This window comes from Chlamydomonas reinhardtii, chromosome 6, assembly GCF_000002595.2.
Source record: "Chlamydomonas reinhardtii strain CC-503 cw92 mt+ chromosome 6, whole genome shotgun sequence".
NCBI classification, from domain to species: Eukaryota; Viridiplantae; Chlorophyta; class Chlorophyceae; order Chlamydomonadales; family Chlamydomonadaceae; genus Chlamydomonas; species Chlamydomonas reinhardtii.
This window is the reverse complement of record NC_057009.1, coordinates 876,846-896,180: the sequence shown is the minus strand read 5'-3', so window position 1 is coordinate 896,180 and position 19,335 is coordinate 876,846. Positions and strand designations below refer to the sequence as shown.

General features: G+C 65.2%; 1 protein-coding gene across 2 annotated transcripts; it reads right to left on the bottom strand.

Moving 5' to 3' along the window:
- Window positions 1-500: 500 nt before the first annotated feature.
- On the bottom strand, window positions 501-18,862 carry CHLRE_06g254917v5 (uncharacterized protein). Of its 2 annotated transcripts, none has more exons than XM_043062681.1 (30): window positions 18,694-18,862; window positions 18,347-18,552; window positions 18,006-18,191; window positions 17,749-17,869; window positions 17,352-17,585; window positions 17,089-17,193; window positions 16,562-16,651; window positions 16,018-16,085; window positions 15,696-15,822; window positions 15,255-15,524; window positions 14,937-15,020; window positions 14,784-14,825; window positions 14,554-14,665; window positions 14,345-14,411; window positions 10,942-14,213; window positions 10,571-10,777; window positions 10,150-10,410; window positions 9,564-9,913; window positions 9,150-9,342; window positions 7,892-8,737; window positions 7,575-7,755; window positions 7,264-7,448; window positions 6,824-7,082; window positions 5,518-6,717; window positions 4,757-5,373; window positions 3,234-4,629; window positions 2,952-3,073; window positions 2,630-2,785; window positions 2,334-2,499; window positions 501-2,094 (listed from the first exon to the last, which is right to left on the bottom strand). In XM_043062681.1, exons 2-30 carry the CDS (start codon window positions 18,498-18,500, stop codon window positions 1,511-1,513), a joined length of 11,655 nt encoding a protein of 3,884 aa, XP_042923387.1. In that variant the 5' UTR covers window positions 18,501-18,552; window positions 18,694-18,862; the 3' UTR covers window positions 501-1,510. The 2 variants fall into 2 exon arrangements, with proteins under 2 accessions (XP_042923387.1, XP_042923386.1); XM_043062680.1 differs by having other exon boundaries at window positions 621-2,094.
- Window positions 18,863-19,335: the final 473 nt, after the last annotated feature.

Here is a 19,335-nt window from a genome sequence, read left to right as displayed (position 1 = left end):
TGCGAGTATTTCATATTACATATATAATATGTATCTTTGTTGTGTGTGGGGCAAGTGGCCTCGGGGCTGGTGCAATGAATTGTTTTCGCCTTTCTAGCGCGACCGACCCTCGCGCGAGCCACGCAAGGTCAGGCTAAAAGTCGCCACTTTCCTGGCGTCGGTTCCTCCATATCCCTATCAGCGTATGCATTCATGTAAAAGACCACAAACAAGATACCTTGAAGTGGGGGTAGGCCGACTCATTCCGAGATGCGGACCCGCCAACCATGCCGACATGCCCACACGCGGACCAGCGATGTGCGCCCTGCCCAGCCAGTATGCTGTGGGCATGCGTCTATGGTCACAAGCCTAGTCCAAGCAGGTTGGGGCATTTGTGGGGCCGCCACACAGGCGCTGGGCCCGTCTATGGGCACTGCGCCGGGAGGGGCTGCCGGGCGCCCGGCCACCGTGTGGTCAGGGCACCGCTAGTAATGTCGGGCTGAGTGCCGTGTTTGCATGCCACCTAGTGTAGCTTGACACCGCGGGGCGGGGCAGGCGCGCCGCACAGCCTCCGGGGCACTTTGTGCTACACACGCTGCCACGCAGCGGGCACGTGCACATGCCCACAAATGAAGGCATGCATGCACTCCGGCGCGCTCACAACCACATGCCCTGGACCCTCTTGTGCATAGCAGCTGACATGTCACATATGTTTGCCGTATTATGACGCCGGCAGCCGGCCTGCGCCCGGTCGCACGCCCCGGGGCTCGTGACTGGTTTGCCGAGCGGCGGCAGCGGTGATGCAGGGTGAGAGGGAGGTGCACAGAGGGACGTGTGGACATCATACGGGCTTTATGTCGCCCCTTTCGCTGTCTCCTGTCCCTGATGTATGTCACAGCCTTGTCACATAGCCTTACGGCCCCCTGTGGGCGCCGGTCTATGGCACAAGAGCGTCGCTCGCCTGGCTGGGCAGCGCTCAGGGCCCCACCATGGCGCCGCGGCCTGGGCTCCTGCGTGCTATGCCCTGCCGGGCGCAACTGCTTTTTCATGTGTGCCCTGCGCCCTGTCCACTCCACACCATGATAAGACCATGCTAGCTGGTCGCATCGATATCGGCAGATTCATCCATTCATAACAGGAGGCTTGCCAGGTCAGCGGGTCATCAGTCTCATCGTCGACACGTCCAGACGACCCATCAGCCCGCGGTGGGCACATTCAATGCCATGGCACCGTGCGCGCGTACGTGTTACGTACGGTTACGTGTAAAACAAATGCTATGGATGCATTTCCGCGAATGTATTAGTCGTACAACTCTCATCATCACCATTGCGTCTCTTAGTAAAAAAGATGAATGTGTACCCCGTCGTCGCTTCACAATACAACACACGCATGCACTTTCCATTTACAACCGCGCCTCTTAGACACATTTCACTCCTTGCCGCTAGTCTCTCCTGCTAGAAATTCTTAGCAGCATAACTAGCAACACCCGTTCAAGATACCGGGGCGGCTGGTGGTGATTGATGGCAGTCATTCACCGCGCTGCACCGGCGCCCGTGGCGGTGGCGCCACGCATTGCAATTTCCCCGGCGGCGGTGGAGGTCTCGGGTTGCGCAGTCGCCGCCTCGCCCACAGCATCGCCGCCTGGGCCATCCTGCCCCTGCGCCAACTCGGCAATGGCCGCAGCAGCCTGGCGGCCGGCGGTGCCGCCGTCGCTGCTGCTACTACCGCCGGCGGCGCTTGAGCGGCGGCTGCGACGCGTGGGCGCCGCCGCCGAAGGCTGAGGCTGAGCGCCAAGCGGCGAAGTCGGCGTACTTCCACCACCATCAGAAAGGGAACTCGCTACGCCGGTGCGCACAGCTCCCTCCTTCAGAGCGCTGGATCTGCGCGCGGTGATGGAAACAGGGGGCGCAAGTGCGGAGGGCGTCCGGCTGGCCGCGGCGGCGGCGGCGGCGGCGGCGCTGACGCCGCCGCCCTCCATCTCGTCCATTATGGCGTGGCTGGCCCTGCGCGCCTGTGTGCCGCGCTCGCGCCACATGCGCCACAGCGCCATCACCAGCAGCGCCAGGCGCCGCAGCTCGTACACGATCACCAGCAGCGCCACACCGAAGAAACAGGCTGTGCGTGGGAAAGGGTGCAACGAACAACGCATGACAGTAGTGTCAGCCGTGTGTGCACGTTCGTTGCTGCCATAGTAATCGAAGTGCGGAGGAATGCAACGAATGCAGAGCGCGGCCGAAGATCGCTACCGTACGTAGCGTAATGAGGAGCGCGTGCATGAGAACGTGGCATTGGAATAAAGCCAGAGGCAGGGGAAAGCACCCGCGCGCCTGCTGCCTTTAAAGCTTGCAACTCACCAACCATGACGTAGGTGGTGGCTGCGCCGTTGTTGGGCTGTGCGTTGACTAGCGCCAGCGCGCACGCGAACAGGCCGGCCTCCAGCGCATGGCAGGTCAGCTCCACCGCCTGCAGCAGCGCCTCGCGGAAGGGGCGCACCGCCGCCAGGTACACCAGCATGGCGCCCTGCGTGCGTGCGTGCGTGCAATATCGTGAGTTTGGCGCTCGCTCCTACTGATCTGGGGTACACAACACTATATGCGTGCAAATGCTTCCACGCACATGCCTGCACGCACATGCACGCACATGGACGCACCTGCAGCGCCATGAGGAAGCCCAGCTGCGGCACACTGCGCTCCAGGAGCCCAAAGCCGCCGAACACCGCCGCGCACAGAACCTTGTGGCTGAAGTTGACGGCGGTCACACACAGGATCAGGGGCGTCTCACGACCGTGCTGCTCGCGGGGCCCCTCCTGCACATGCACACGCACATGGCAATCGGTTTATTTTACGGGTCGGTCGGGCACCTTGCACACGCGCCAGTGCGGTACCCACGCATCTCCTTCGAAACCTAGCAACGCACAACGGCAGGACACGCATCACACCCACTGCCAGCCACGGCGCTGCATACTCGCTCACCCCAATGGCGTCCTCGAACAGGAACTCGAAGCGCGCCAGCAGGTACACCGGCGGCGTCAGGCGCAGCCGCAGAGGCCAGCAGCCCGGCCGGTAGCCGAGGCGGTACATGGGCAACTCTTTGCCTGCAGCGGGGACGGAGTTGGAGGGGGAGGAGGAGGAGGTCAGGAGCACGGGTGCACCGACCGCTTCCATCAAGGCGTTCCGATACCACTTACCGCGCATTCATACTCGCAGCCGCAGCACCCTGGCACCCGAGCGACCACCCAACCCCTCATCGCTCACCAGGGTACAGCGGCAGAAGCCGTTTGTCCACACCCGGCGGCGCCGCGATAGCTCCGGCCGGCCCGCCCGGCCCTGGGTCCACCACCTCGCTCCAGTCATCCAGGGCCGCCAGCTGCTTCTGCCGCATCACCTCAGCCTCCTCCGCGTCCAGGTCTGCAACCGACTTGCGGCCGCCGCCGCCACCTCCGACGCTGATGGCCCCGCCGGCGCTCTTGGGTGAGCCCACCACCGCCAGCGCACCCGCACTGGGCAGCAGCGGTCCCTCCACGCCCTCGCCCACCGCCGACTGCAGGCTGCGTGTGGAGCAGCCGCCCACACCACCGGCGCCACGTGTGCCCAGGATGGCCATGGCTGTGGGGTTGGGTGCGAACGTGCTGCTGCGCTGCAGGAGCAGCACGCTGCGGGGGCTGCCTGCAGCCTGTTGGCTGCGGCCACGCGGCGGCAGCAGCGACAGCGGCAGAGGCGGCGAGGCCAGAGCACTGGGAGTGACTGCTGCTGCCTCCGCTGCCGCGCTCACGGCGGACGGCAGTGACAGGGGGTTGTAGGTCATGTAGTGGCCAGCAGCAGTACTGCCACCACCGCGGGCGGAGGAAGAGGGGGAATGGGAGTGGATGCTGACGGCAGCTGCGGACATGCCGCCAGTGCTGCTGCCCCGAGCGGTGCCGCCGGCACGCAGGGGCGGCGGCGGCGGCATGACAGGGCTGCGTGGTGCCTCGCGCAGCAGCAGGCGCGGGTCCTCGTCCTCCCAGCCGCCGAAGTAGTGGCCGGCGCTGTCAGGAGCCTCCGCGCCCTCCGCCACGGGACCGGCGGCGCCACCGCCCTCGGCAACTAGGTCGTCCTCATCCATGATGGCGGCGCGGTTGTTGCGGCGCCGGGCTGGCCACACCGGGCCCGCAGCAGGGGAGGACTCCATAACAATGCTGGCTTGAGGCGAGCGGGTGAAGCCGCCGCCGGCCTTGGCGCCGGCACCTCCTGCGCCACCCGCACCGGGAGGCGGCATGGGCAGGCGCATCGGGGACTGCGGCGCGATGGGAGGCGAGGGAGGGGCGCCGGCTGCAGCTGCTGCAGCTGCAGGCGGCTGGGATAAGGAGCCTCCCCAGGCCGTGTGCCGGCTTGGAGGACCCGCCGGCTCAGCCTCAGCAGCGGCAGGCGCGGCGTTGCTAGCGGTGGCGGGCTGCGCTCCCGGCTTGGGAACCGACATGTAGCGAAGAGCGCGGGCGAGCGGGTTGCCGCTGCCGCTGCTGTTGGCGCTGATGCTGCTGGTGGTGCTGTTGACTGTTTGAACGGCTGGCTGCTGTTTCAGCTCACGCCCGCCACCGTTGGCCACAGCGGCGGCTGCCGGCGGCGCGGCGCCTTGCGCCCGTGCGTTGGCCGGCTCTGAGGGGCTACGGAAGACCTGTGGTAGACAGGTTCCATGAGTTGAGGACGTTGTGCGTCAGTCATGGATGAAGAGAACAATTCACAAGCATATGTTTTCCAGCAGCGGGTACATGCATCACATAGAAGGTTCATGCAACTCCCACCTTTTGCGGCGGGGGCATGGGTACGGCGGCATTCGTGGTCACAGCACCCGGCGGCCGCGGCCGAGCCGCCGCGGCCGGCGGCGACGGGGCCTTGGCTGGCAGCGGCGAGGCGGGGGCCACCTGCGCGGCGCCGCTGTTGCTGCCGCCACGCACCAGACCCAGTCGCGAGCCCAAACGCATCATAGGGGAGGGCAGGTTGGGCGGTGGGCTCGCAGCCCCGGCATCAGCGGCCATCTTTGGCGTGACCACAGTCGTATCCAGCTCACCAAACAAGTCCTGATGCGCAGCGGGCTGCGCTGCAGCAGCAGCAGCAGCAGACACGTTGCTGGGCGCGCCGCCGACACGGGGGCGCGGCATGGCGGCGGGAGCACCGGAGGTGCTGCCACTGCCGCTTTCCCTGCCGTTGCCGCTGCTGTTGCCGCTGCCGCCATTCGTGGTGGCTGAGGCGGGCACGAGGGAGGCGCCGAGGCTGCGGGGTCGGGCCATGGGGTGCAGCAGGCGGCTGGTGTCGCGGCCGTGGGACACCGAGGCGGTGGTCAACACGCGGCCGTCGCGGGGGCTGCTGCCGAGGCCATTGGGTCCAGTCGCCTCCGTGATGGGCGGCAGCGGCACTGTGCCTGCGTGCGTGCGAGACCCAAACAAGTCAGGGCTATTTTGCAGCTATGAGCAAGTAAGGCACACTCGGAAGGTTCACAACTTGCTACGCACTCGTGGTATGGCTCACACACGCAGCGCGCGCACACACAGCCTCATGTTCACACCTTGTGGCGGCGCGCCGCTGGCAGCTACCGCGGCGGCCAGGCTGGCTGCGACGTCAGGTCGCTCCAGCACGGAGGCGCGTGGCACCGCCATGGGGTTGATCGCCACCTGCTGCTCCTCCACAGAGCCCGCCTGCTTGCGCCGTGACCTGTTGGCCTCTACCGCTGGGTCGGCTGCGTCCTGCTGAATCCGGATGGCGGCGGCCTCGTCTTCCATGGTTGGGCTGTCGGAGCGCGGCGGCCTCGATCCCCCAGATACCATGGCGTTGAAGCCGACCTCGCTGATGGCGCCCGCGTCGCCGGACAGAGGAGAGGCGGGCTCGGGAGGTGGAGAGGCGGCGCGTGGTGGGGAGTCGGCGCGGGTCCGGGGGCCGCCAAAGCGTGAGGCGCCGGCTGTGTAGGCGTTGGAACCCATGGCGGCGCCGCGGCGCGGGGACAAGGGCGCTTGGGGGCTGTCGGGCTGGGTGCGGGTGGGGCTGCTGGGGGCAGCGCCAGCGCTTGCCGCTCCAGAGGTGAGCGCGTTGTCGCCGGCGGCGTAGGTCACATTGCGACGGAAGCGCGAGCGCGCGTCGTCGTCCGCGACTGGGCCAGGGGTGGAGCGGAGCGCGCTGCCGCGTGTGTTTGCCCCCGCGGTCAGTAGGTTGTCGCCGTAGCTAACGCCGCGGCGGAGCAGCGGTCGTCCAGCGGCCTGCGGGTCGCCCGCGCCGCCATCCGCGCCGTCCGCAGAGCCCTTGCGTGCGTGGGGGTTGGCCCGGCGGCGCTCACCGGCGGCGCCGTCATCGCTGCCTGCCATTTTCCTGGCTGCTGTTGCAGGTGCGGCCGCATCTACACCGTCGGCCGGCGGGCCACGGCGCCGCCAGGGCGCCATGTCTAGGTCTCCCTCTCCGTCCTCTCCGTCATAGCTGTCGCCGTGGTTGTCGTCAGCCTCGCCGTAGCGTCGCTGGAAGGCGGCCCCAACATCGCCACCGGCGGCTCCAGCAGGTGCGCCAGCAGCAGCAGCAGCAGCAGTGGCGGCGGCGGCAGCAGTGCCTGCAGCCGCGCCGCCTGCAGTGACGTCTGTGCTGCGCAGGGTGCGGGGGCGGCCCTTGCCGCTCTGGGCGCCACCGACAGTGGAGCCGGCAGCATCAGTGCGAGTGGCACCAGCAGCGCTGCCAGCACCCGCCGCGGGTGAGGCAATAGACTCATAGTCGAGCGTTTTTGCGCCTGCGCAGGAAACGCAATTCCATAGAGTTGATAGATACTACTGATGACATTGGGTCATGAAGGCAAAACAACATTGCAATGTGTATACTCGGCAAGAGGGCCTCACCAGCAGGAGCCAGCGCCCAGTGGGGGCCTAGGCCATAGCCATCCTCGCCGCCGCCACTGCCGCCATCACCGCTTCCGGGCTCGGCCTGGCAGGCCGCAAACGCCACACCGCCGCCGCCGCCGGTCCCACCGAAGCCAGCCACTGCAGGGAGGGCTGAGGCGCCATGGCCGCCGCCGTCACCTCCGGCGCCGGCTCCGCCGCCCGGGATGACGCCATCAAAGGCCTGCCAGTGCGGCCCCAGCATGTAGTGGTCCACCTCCTGTGCGGTGATGGGAGGAGGGCGATCAAGGCTTACGGCGCCTAGCGTTTTCCTAGACAGCATCTAGCCCCTTTGTCCATTCACTGACCATTCCAGACTAATGAGACCATCTCCTTCAGCATGCAACCCCCAAACACGCATGCAAAGACGTGCTCACTTGCGCACACGGGTATGCACGCACCTCCTCCTGTAGGTACCAGCGGCACACAGTGAGCCACCACAGCAGCAGCCCGTAGGGCACCACCAGCACCGCCAGCACCAGCACCGCGATCAGGCGGCCGGCGGCGGTGTTGTCGCCCCAGCGCGGCGAGGCGGCGCCGCTGAGAGTGAGCGCCGAGTAGAACGTCAGCGCCACAAGCAGCAGGCCTGTGCGTCCGCACCGGCGGGGAGTTGGCGCATATTTGAGCGCTTCACATGAGCGACCTGTACCACATGCTACTTCCCAATCAAACCGCAAATTCTCAAAGCCTGTTCGTAACCGCGCGCACGCACCTCCGAGCACCATCTCAGCCCGTGGGAAGCGCAGCACGGGGTGCAGTCCCTCCACGCCGCTCTCGGCCGCGCCGCAGACGTCGTACATGACGGCCAGGCGCCACAGCCCTATGACCAGCAGGTGCGCCGCCACCAGCGCCACCATCAGCAGCGCCGCAATGGCCAGCGTGTACAGCAGGTCCTGGCGGGGCAAGGGCGACATTTGCACTTGCTTAATGAAAGTAGGAGGAGGTATATTATTACACTATTATGGGTCGAGCGGAACAATTATCCAGTTGTCAGCACATGGTTAGATAGATACGGTAGCTGCAACGCACCTGCACGTTTGTGTGGATGGTTGTGTCGGTCGCCACCGAAGCGCCGGAGCTCTGCTGGCCGCCGGAGCCGGAGCCTGGCTGCATGGGTGGCGGGGCACTGCCGCCCGGGCCCAGCAGCCCCAGCTGGCCGTCCGGCAGCACCACAACATCGCCGCGCGGGCTGGCGGCCGCGCCTCCCAAGGAGTAGGCGCCGACAGACGCCGAGTCACTTGTGGCACTGCCGCCACCACTGCTGTTGCTGCCGCTGCCGATTGCGCCAACCTGCTGCAGCCATGACACAAGCACGTCGCGATCGCCGCTCAGGCTGAGGGCCGGCATGGGTGGCGGGGCAGGAGGCGGCGTGCTAGGCTGCCGAGGCGGCGCGGGCGGCGGCGCGGGTGCCGCCCCGGTCGTGCCAAAAGGAGCAGGTGTCGGCGGCGCCTGCGTGAAGGGAGGGCTTGGGGCCACCGGCGCTGCCGCCTGCACAAGGCTGCGACTGCGACGGCCGGCGAGGGCGGTGGAGCCATCGGCCACCAGCTGTGATGCAGAAGGCGGCGGCGACAGATTGGCGGGTGGCTGGGCCTGTGACGCAGCGTCCCCGGCGGCGGGCAGCGGAGGCGGGACCGACAGTTGCAGCCTGTCCAGTGCTACAGCCGCCACGTCTACGTCTCCCAGTCCGCCGCTACTGCTGTTGCTGCTGCTGCTGCCGGAGCCGGAGCCGGCTGCGGCGCTGCCCGAGGAGAAGGCTCCGTCAAGCAGGGGGATGTTGCCCTGGATGCCCAGCAGCGACCAGCGCAGGTAGCGCGAGATGCGGCGGAAGGCGGGGCTGATGCCGGGCGAGGCCAGGCTACTGGACATGGCCAACATCTGCACAAATGTGTGTGTGTGTGTTTGTGTGTGTGTGTGTGTGTGTGCGTGCGTGTGTGTGTGTGTGTGTGTGTGCGTGTGTGTGTGCGTGTGTGTGTGCGTGTGCGCGTGTGCGTGTGCGTGTGTGTGTGTGTGTGTGTGTGTGTGTGTGTGTGTGTGTGAATGTGTGTGTGTGAGAATCAAGAAAGCGCAAGAGGAAAGGGTCGATCGAAACTGTGATTTGTGTATGTGTGTTTGTGGTGGCGTAGAGCACGCGCAATGTGGGCACGTGCATAAGGTCTTATGTTGTCACAGCGGATAGGTGATGACAGATTTTCCGCCCCAGACGTGCGGACACGGCGGCAGTGTTCACGAAATTGCACCATTGCTTTCACATCGCCTCCCTGGGTGTAGACAAGAGACACTCACGCACCTGGATGTGGTAGCCGCTCTGCAGCAGTGAGGAGCGGGATGAGAAGGCGGACAGGAAGGAGGCGGAGGCTGAGGTAAAGGCAGCGCTGGCGAACACGCCACCCGCCACCGCCGCAGCCACAGGCGCGCCTGCCCGCTCCACCGTTGAGAGGCTGTCGGCGGATGCCGTCAGATTTACCGATAGAATAAGCGGCCTGAAGTGGTGGGTGGCAGCGCAGGCACACTTGTTACTACAGGTACTTCAATGGAGAAAGGGCAAATGAACGACACACGAGCCACCCTGCTGTGGACCTAGCAACAGCGCGCCCCTCCCGCCACCTGTTGCAAGCTAGTCACTAGCGCAGCAAATAAATTTATCGCAGTATATAAATATAGAATGTTTACATGCTCCGAAGCACACCATCCAGTCACTCACTCGGCATTGATGTTGCCGTGCATGTCGGTCAGTGTGCCCGGCGGCAGCAACAGCTCCGGCGTTGCGTCCTGCTCCGCGAACAGCACCGCCACACACGATTGGACGTACGCACTGCCACTGGTGCTGCTGTTGCTGGTGCCGCTGGTGCTGCCGCTAACAGGGGCAATCGCAGCCGGTGCAACAGTTGCAGCGCTGCTGGAAGCATCAGAGCCCGGCGGCGTGCTTGCATCCACAGTTCCGGCCGCTGCCGCGACCTCCGCCGCGGCGGTGGCGGACGCGAAGCACTGGGTGCTGAGGAGCCGCGCGCCGCCACTCAACCGCAAGGCGCTGGTGAGGCTGAAGGGCTGAACCTGTGGTGCAATAAGAGATGGTGGCACAGCCACGTGTGCGTGCACGGAGCACCACATTAAGCAACAATGCCAGCCACCCGAGCGAATGGGGTCCACACACATGCACACATGTACACACACACACACAAACACAAACACAAATACCCACAGCCACGGCCCAACTGGCGCACAGCACACTGCGTGCCCCCCTCTTCACAAACACACAAATGCGCTCGCCCTTATGCGCATGCTCTCACCGGCTCGGACATGGCGATGACTGCCATCATGAGCCGCACCACCGCCGCCTGGGCCGACACGGCAGTAGCCCCCGCCGCCGCGTGCGCCGCGTTCACCTCCACCTGCACCTCATCCTCAGCTGCAGCCAGCGCCCCACTGCCACTCGTGCTGTTGCTGCTGCTGCTGCTGCCGCCTGTGCGGCGGGCCAGCAGTAGCTGTCCTGCCGCGCGGGGCGGGTCAATGTCCACCGACACCCAGCGCCACCACTCCTGGTCCGCAACCTGCAGGTCATCAGCAGGGGTGTAGGCGTGTGGGCGTGTGGTTGGGGGGCGTGCATTGCACGTGCAAGGCGAGTCAGTGCCACTGCGACTAGTCCCCAGGGGCCGACTATGGCAGACATGCCCGCCCCACACAGATCACTGCCCCTAGAGTTCCACGCACCTTGAGACGCAGCAGGTAGTCACCGGTGGCGCCAGGCGTCAGTCGCCACGCTGCGTCCAGGCCACCCGACCCGCCCGCGCCCATACTGCTGTAGCGCACGGTGCCGCTGCCGCCCGCCTCGCCGGCGCCGGATGTGGTGTTGGGGCTTGTGCCAGTGGGGGGAGCCGCCGTGACGGGGTCCAGGCCACCAGTCTGCACATCCACAACCTACAGCAGCGTAAACACGCGTGCTTGAGTCCACATGCAGCAGGTGTGTGGCGCACATGCATGCAGTGGGGAAAAGCGATGCATGCATGTGTCTGTGCACCGGACCATACACACACACACACACACGCACACACACACACGCACACACACACACACACACACACCTGCAGACGGCTCATGCCCATGCCGGCGCCAGCTGCCGAGCGGCTTCTGCCAGTCGCCAGCAGCCCCTCCAGGGTCGTGGAGTTGGCGGTGGCCGCCAGCAGCAGGTGCCGCGCACCCACACCAGCAGCCGGCCCGCTGGAGCTGGCCGTGGCTTCCACCACCAGCGCCCGCCGCCGGGCTGTGCTGCCGTGGGTGCCATTGCCGAGGCCGCCAGCACCGGCAGGAGTCGACACGCTGCTGGTCACTGCAACTGTGGGCGAGCCTCCTGCGGTGCTGCTGCTGCCGCTGCTGGGTATGACGTACTGTTGCGAGGCGCCTGGATCCAGCACCGCGTAGGAGAGCTCACAGCCGCACACCTGGCAGTAGGAGGGGGAGGAGGCGGGCACGGCCACCGCAATGTAAAAGGCGCCTCGAGAGCTGGAGGCCACAGCGAAGCTGGTGCGTGTGGCTGCAGCGCTGCAGTCCAGCACTGCTGCGGCGGGTGCCGGCTGGGGAGATGCTGGAGTAATGGTCGGGGATGGCTGCGGTGGGAAGGGAGGGCTGGGCAGCGGCGGCGATGGGGGCTGAGGGGCCATGGGGGGAACCGGTGGTGCAGGGGCCAGAGGCGCTGGGGAGGGAGGTGAAGGCGTGGACGGTGGCGATGGTGGCGATGGTGGCGGCCCGGGCGCAGGACTGGGAGGCTGCGGTGAGGGGGGGTCTGGGGATGGCTGCAGAGGTGCAGATGGTGCTGGACTGGGTGGAGCGGGCGAAGGAGGGTGCGGGCTGGGGGGGGTTGGGCTAGGAGGCACTGGCGGCTGCGGGCTGGGAGGGGTGGGGCTGGGCGGCAACGGTGGATCCGGGCCGGGAGGCACAGGCGGTTCGGGGCTTGGAGGCACAGGAGGCGCCGGACTGGGTGGAGTGGGTGAGGGAGGTTGTGGTGCCAAGGGGGCGGGGCTTGGAGGCATTGGGGACGGAGGCGCGGGGCTGGGAGGAGAGGGAACACTGGGCGCCGGGCTTGGCGGGGAAGGCGATGGCGGCTCCGGGCTGGGTGGAAGTGGGGACGGAGGTGTTGGCGAAGGGGGCTCTGGGCTCGGGGGTGCATGAGGCGTTGGCGAAGGAGGCTGAGGTGCCGGCGGCTCCGGTGAAGGCGGCGTGGGGCTGGGCGGAGCTGGGGAGGGAGGAAATGGTGGCGGCGGTGCTGTAGGAGCCGTGGGCTGCGGTGGCGGAAACGGTGATGATGGCGCCTGGGGAGCGGGGCTGGGTGGTGATGGAGCCAAAGGAGACGGCGGCTGTGGGCTGGGTGGGGAGGGTGCAGATGGAGCTGGGGAGGGAGGTACCGGACTGGGTGGCGATTGTGTATGCGGGCTCGGGGGCAGGGGCAAAGGAGGAGCCGGCGAAGGGGGAGCTGGCGATGGCGGTTCCGGGCTGGGAGGAGGCGGCGAAGGAGGTACCGGCGAGGGAGGCTCCGGGCTGGGAGGAGGAGGCGAAGGAGCTGGTGAGGGAGGCTCCGGGCTGGGAGGAGGTGGCGAAGGGGGAGCTGGCGAGGGAGGCTCCGGGCTGGGAGGAGGCGGCGAAGGAGGAGCTGGCGAGGGCGGTTCCGGGCTGGGAGGCGGCGGCGATGGAGGTACCGGCGAGGGAGGCTCCGGGCTGGGAGGACGCGGCGAAGGGGGAGCTGGTGAGGGCGGTTCCGGGCTGGGAGGAGCCGGCGAAGGGGGAGCTGGCGAGGGCGGTTCCGGGCTGGGAGGAGCCGGCGAAGGGGGAGCTGGCGAGGGCGGTTCCGGGCTGGGAGGAGCCGGCGAAGGGGGAGCTGGCGAGGGCGGTTCCGGGCTGGGAGGAGGTGGCGAAGGGGGAGCTGGCGAGGGCGGTTCCGGGCTGGGAGGAGGTGGCGAAGGGGGAGCTGGCGAGGGCGGTTCCGGGCTGGGAGGAGGAGGCGAAGGGGGAGCTGGCGAGGGAGGCTCCGGGCTGGGAGGAGGCGGCAAAGGAGCTGGTGAGGGCGGTTCCGGGCTGGGAGGAGGTGGCGAAGGAGGAGCTGGCGAGGGCGGTTCCGGGCTGGGAGGAGGTGGCAAAGGAGGAGCTGGCGAGGGAGGCTCCGGGCTGGGAGGAGGCGGCGAAGGAGGAGCGGGCGAGGGAGGCTCCGGGCTGGGAGGAGGAGGCGAAGGAGCTGGTGAGGGAGGCTCCGGGCTGGGAGGAGGCGGCGAAGGAGGAGCTGGCGAGGGCGGTTCCGGGCTGGGAGGCGGTGGCAAAGGAGGAGCTGGCGAGGGCGGTTCCGGGCTGGGAAGAGGTGGCGAAGGGGGAGCTGGCGAGGGAGGCTCCGGGCTGGGAGGAGGCGGCGAAGGAGGAGCTGGCGAGGGCGGTTCCGGGCTGGGAGGAGGCGGCGAAGGAGGAGCTGGCGAGGTCGGTTCCGGGCTTGCCGGCGGAGGCGATGGAGGTACCGGTGAAGGAGGCTCCGGGCTGGGGGGCAGCGGCGATGGCGGTACCGGCGAGGGAGGCTTCGGGCTGGGCGGGTCAGGCGAAGGGGGTGCCGGGCTTGGAGGCATTGGGCTTGGCGGCGCTGCGCTTGGCGGGGCTGGCGAGGGGGGCTCCGGCGAGGGAGGGCCAGGGCTAGGTGGCGGAATACTGGGCGAAGGTGGGGGCGGTGGGCTGGGAGGTGCAGGCGAAGGAGGGTTGGGCGGAAGTGGAGGTGGTGGTGGTGGTGATGGTGGAAGGGGCCGGGGAGGTGGTCTTGGGGGAGGGCTTGGACGCGGGGGCGGCGATGGTTTGGGTGGAGGCGGCGATTTAGGTGGCGGAGGCCTGGGCGGTGGTGACGGAGTGACAGGCGGCAGCGGAGGAGATGGTGGTAAGGGAGGCGGCGGCGGCCTGGGAGGGCGGGGTGGGATTGGGGGTCGGAAGGGCCAGGCGCCTTCCCATTTGCCAGGCCAGGTTGGGGGCAAGGGGGGTCGCGGCGGCGCGGCAGGAGTCAGCGGCGATGCTGGGGGGATAGGTGGCTGCGGCGGCGGAGCAGGCGGCATCACCGGGGCCGGCGGGCTGGATGGCGGCATGGGCGGCACGTCGGGTGTGGTGGGCGGCGATGGCGGAGACGGTGGTGCTGGCGGCGGGGGAGGTTGCGGCGGCGAGGTGGGCTCGCACCACTCCTCATCCTGGTAGAAGCCGCCGTATATCTCGTCCTGCACAACGTTATTGCCAAACCTGGAGCCATCTGGATACAGAATCTCGTAGTTGTTGTCCTTAATCGTCTGGGACCACTTGTCCCAGCAGCACTGGCCGTGCGGCGCGATCACCTCGACGAAGCCGGCTGTTAGGGATGCGCGGGTGCAGACAAGGATTGAAGGGCATGTGGTTATGCAGTCAGGTCGTGCAGTTATGCACTTGTGCACTGCGTGCGTCGGGGCTGGGCCTCAAGTACCCCGTGTGCCGAGGCCCCACCTTCGGTGGTGACTTCGTCGTACCACTGCCAGCCGTGCCCGCTCAGGTCGTACACGCTGATGTTGTACTGCAGGGTGTCGGTTGGCAGTACACGTCATTATATGAGATAGAGGGGGAGAATCTTGCGGGCATGTCTGATGGCAAGGCCAGCTGTCAAGTGCTCGGCTCTCATTCAGTGCCCAGCTGCACTAAGAGCCCCAAGCACGCACCCTGGTCATGTTCCCGTTGTTGCCGCCCCAGGGCCCGTAGTAGTGTGGCACATTCAAGTTAGGCTCGTGGGTCGCAGCTCTGTAGTACATCCGGATCTGCCAGCTGATGATTCTGCACAGCGGTCAAGGTGTTGTCGGGAGGAAGCGTGAGCGGGACGGTGGTCTAAGGGCAAAGTGCATATGTCAAGCACGACCATCTGGTAAGTTAAAACATGCCCCCGGTGCCTTACTTGTGCCAGTCCCTGCAGAAGTTGTGATGTCCAGTCATGTTTCTGCGAACAGCAATGAGCAAATCGCAGTGTTAGTTATTTGGTTGCGCCTAGCAATCAGTGCACGGCCGCAGAGGATTGCTCGGCAGCTAGGCGCATGCAATTCAAACTCACATCACACGCAGGTGGGACATCATGAGCCAGGTCGAGGGGATGGGCCCCACAATGGCGCCGGTCTCCATCTCGTCGCTCAGGTCCCTGCAGCAGCAGGAAAGCCAGCACATGTCCCGATACATAGGAAAGGCCAGGAAGCAGTGCGGTGAGCACAGGGCGAGTGCAGAGCACATAAGGTACCGGTATAACGTTTGATCCAGCCTGCGGCCGTACAACGCACCATAACCCGGTTTACCCCTGGCTTACACCACGCCCTTAGATTCCCCCCAGACATCCAGCACAACCATTTCGGCTCTTCACTCCAGTTGCAGCACTCACAGGTACTCCAGGTTTCGGAGCAGCGCCCACTCGCCCGGCAGCGGCCCGGTGATGAGCGGCCGGCTGGTCCACTGCACCGCCCCGTGCTGCTCGTCCCGGGTGCGCCGGATGGTCAGCCGCCGCAGCGTGTCGGGCAGCAGCAGCCGCGCCGACACGGGCTCGATCACGGGCGGCAGCCAGCCACGGGGACGCAGCTGGCTGCCGTCGCGCACATAGGACAGCGCTTGCGCATATTCCGCGCTCCAGTCCAGCTGTGCCTGGCCCGTCCACCTGCGTCACGCGGCGGTGAGATGCGGTGAAGGTGGCGGCCAGGCCGGGGGCAGAGGGGCTAAGAGGGCCGCAGCGCCATTGGATACTGTACGGTGAAACAACAACTTGATCAGCGCCTCGAAGCTAGAGCAGCTGCAGGCCCCTGCATTCGCGCTCTCCCTGCGCTCTCACCGCATGGCGTGCAGCTCGGTGAAGGGTGCGAAGTTGCACGTGCGCAGGGCCGCGTTGCGCAGGGCCAGGCCTGGGTTAAAGCTGGATGCCTTCACGCTGACGGAGGAATGAAGCATGAAGCTCGGTTCTGGTCGCACGTGGAGAGGGTGGGTGCACATGGTTGTGATGGTTGGATGAGTGGACCGGTGAGGTCGTACAGAGGATCTAGAAGGACTGCAGTGAGCCTCACCACCAAGCAGCGTGCAACAGGTTTCGCATTGACAGGTAAATGTGTGGGGATTGTGATACTGTCACACAGCCACGCACTTGGCCCCCAGCATACCAATCAGCATGCTGAAGACGTTGTTGTAGAGCCCGGTGACATTGAATGGGTAGGTAGAGGGGTCGTACCTGCGAAAACAGATGGAATATGCAGAGGGACCGGTCCCACGCGTAAGCGGTAATGAATCCATATTATTGTAAGAGGCAGTACTCCACTACGTGGACCTCGCCGGTCCACTAGTCGCGCGTAGGTGTCAATATGCGGTCGGCGGTTTGTCAGCGTATCTTTAACCGTTGACCGCCACATATGGCCCATTCACCGCCCATATTGCCCGCTGCCCGAACGCTTTGCTTGCTGGCCGCTCTACCTACGACGTATTGCGCTGTCACCTACTCACTACGCCTCCACGAATTCAATTCACCACACAAGCAGACCAAGGCACCCACGATCCCATACTGTTTCTGTCTGCACCCTGCGTGCTTGACTGCACAGCATTACAGGTGCAGAGTAGTCGGGTCACAGCTGCTCCACCAAACACTTGGCACAATGAATTGGCGCCCTGATTTGGTAACGGCCGAATCCACTTGCGCCACGCACGACTCACAGATTGAAAACCTTTCCATTGTCGAGGGTGGTGTTGGGCTGCGCCATGAGGACAGAGTAGTCGGCACGCAGGGCCACGTCCTCCAGAAAACTGCGTGTGCATGTGCATGTGTGTATGTGTGTGTGTGTGTGTGTGTGTGCATTGTGTGTAAGTGGATGGGGCTAGTCAGCACCAAACCCAAGGTAAGCGGGCGGTGGGCGGGGGAGGGCAACCAGCAGGGCCGTGTGGCCAGCACGGGCCGGACATGTGGTGGCGCTCAGGCAGTGAAGCACACGAGGCGGTCCCGTTTCATCCCCCGCATGCTAGGCAGTCAAGCAGCTGGAACAGCTAATGCCGCCGCTGTCGCCTGTCATGACGTTGGAATCGCCCCGTACGCCTCACCCGCACCAGCTCACCGGCCACGAAACTCGCCCACCCTAGCTCTTGACCCGCCCGAGCCCACGACACGATTGCTCAAGCACGCAAGCACGCAAGCACACAAGCACGCAATCTGACTGGGTCGCCCCGCGGCCTGTCGCCGCACTCACATCTCCTCCAACGGCAGGCACGCCAGCTCCGACACCAGGCTGAACTCCGGCGGACTGGTGATGTTCACGCTGGGGTGGTGCCACATGGCACTGTGGCGCAGTTTACTGCGCATCATGGCGGCACAAAAAGGGCGTCGTTGCTCGAGCATCTGAAGTCGGACTGCATTATATGGATTCATTTGCTACATGCCCCAAGCATCATGACAGCATGGTTGCTTGACATGCCGCACTTGCTAAAGCACGGAATACCACCGATGACTCACATGCTTTTGACCTGATTCCGCGTGACGTTGGCCGGGTTGGTGACGGCTCCGTTGTGCATGATGCGATACACCGTGTCGTTCTGGCGGTACCTTGTGCCACTGATGGAGTAGGTGGGGACTGTGCCGCTGCTGCACGACACCGCCAGGTCTGGGTCATCGGCGCCCGCGGGTGGCGTCGTGCCACGCGCCGCAAAGACGTTAAAGTCGCAAACGCTCGGCCGCGGCCGCGCGCCCCTGTTATGTCACGAGTGCAAACCGGAAGATTGACGGTGGCGTGCACATATGGCAGGAATGGATTGGGGGCGTGAATGCGCAGCAGGTTGGGCAGTCCCTGGGTTCCATCTGGTCCATTCGTGCAATGCGTGCGCGGGATGCAAGCGCTGTGGATGCTTCTCACCATCCCGGGTACGTGCTGCACCAGGCTGGCTGAGTGCTGCTAGGTGGCTGGGCCGACGCGTACGTCTGGTCCAGCAGACTGAGGGCGCAGCAAGTCGTGTTCTCCGAGCCCAGCGCCGCACCTGCACACGGGTCGAGCACGAAGCGGAATGAGTGAATTCCTATCGAGGACGAGAGACACCTAACTGCCTGAAGTGACAGCAGGTCAGCCACTCAGCCAGATCTTCCTGCTTTTGGTAAGCCGTCAATGCTCCCCACCTCCGGGCTCGCAGTATGTCCGTGACTCGCAGTCCGGGGCGCATTGTTGATCGCTGGTGAAGATCTGGGTCTGGCAGTTGGAGATGCAGCGCCACGGGGCTGTGCCGAAGCCCAGCCGTGTCGCCACCTCAGGGCGCGACCAGAAGCTGGTGTCCCCCGACAAGATGAAGGCGAGAAGTCCCTTATCTGTAACATGAAACAGCGCCGGAGCGCGTGAACAGCTTAGTGCCTTGCTTAGTGCACGGCGCGTGCGTGCCCACGTCCCGCAGGTTTGGCGGTGCTTCCCACAGGCTCCAAGATGCCCTTCCCCTTCCCCTTGCATACTAAAACTGCTGTCTTACGTTGCTCATTTAAGTCTTCAGTAGCATTCCAGGGCCCATACGTTGTTTGTGTTGAGGCCAGGTCGGGTAGGAAAAACAGCGTCGCGAAGGCAAGTGCCATCGCCACCCGACGCAGGTCATGACGCCCGGCTTTGCCGGTGGATTTGCGCAGCATCATTGGTTAGGCGAAGCACCTTTCGGCCTCAGGGTGTCAACCGAAGACCTCCCTGCGCGAAAACGATTAGAGTGGTTGAGTGGTTGCGGACACGTGCCGGACCGCGAGGATGTCTATGTTATAGCCTAATGTCCAGTAGATAAAATTATGATGCGATTGACTGCCGTTCTGGAGAGAGGAAGGCGACACTCACGAGCGGCCTCACAAAAGGCTGGGTTTTATGATTAACAGGCATTTAGAATGCCGTGGATGCCTGCATAAGCTTGCAGCTCTTAGGTCTTGAGCGCTGTGTTGCACAAAGAGAGTCAGGGCGCCGGGTTTTGTCACGAACTTGTAAGTGTCGTCTTCACAGCGTATATGGAAATTCCAGTTGATAGCGAATACAAATACTTGAAAACATTGCAGTCAAGGACGTCGCGTGAGTCCAGGTGATGCTCGCGGCTCCGACTCCTCGACTGCTGTGCCGGAGTGGCGCTCCGCAGCAGTTTGCCCAAACGGCGCTTACAGGCATCCTTCACAGGACCATCTGGCTTATAGCTATGCAACTTACTGTTAGTTACCTCAAAAAGCCCTCATGTGGCCTGCCTTGTCTTGCTTGCTCGGTTCCTCTCCCCATCTTGACCGACACACCCGGCATGTCCGTCTGCGCAGCCAAGCACTGCAACCTGTCCGAGTAGCCGAGTTAATGCTATATCGACATCTCAAGTCGCATCTTCCAGTCTGCATTAGGTTCTGAACCAGACCAGCCGTGCGCTTGCACGGTTGCACCTGCCGCACCTGCCTGCCTAGTGGTCACCCCCCGGGGATGGCAACTATTAGTTGGGGCGCGGGCAAG

What these genes read in the sequence shown, in the direction of transcription:
- CHLRE_06g254917v5 (XM_043062681.1), bottom strand. Translation starts at nt 18,500, where the DNA reads ATGCTGCGCAAATCCACCGGCAAAGCCGGGCGTCATGACCTGCGTCGG. An exon ending in TGAAGACTTAAATGAGCAAC is followed by an intron (nt 18,192 to 18,346) that starts GTAAGACAGCAG and finishes TTCATGTTACAG; the next exon opens with ATAAGGGACTTCTCGCCTTC. An exon ending in TGCAGCACGTACCCGGGATG is followed by an intron (nt 17,586 to 17,748) that starts GTGAGAAGCATC and finishes GTGACATAACAG; the next exon opens with GGGCGCGCGGCCGCGGCCGA.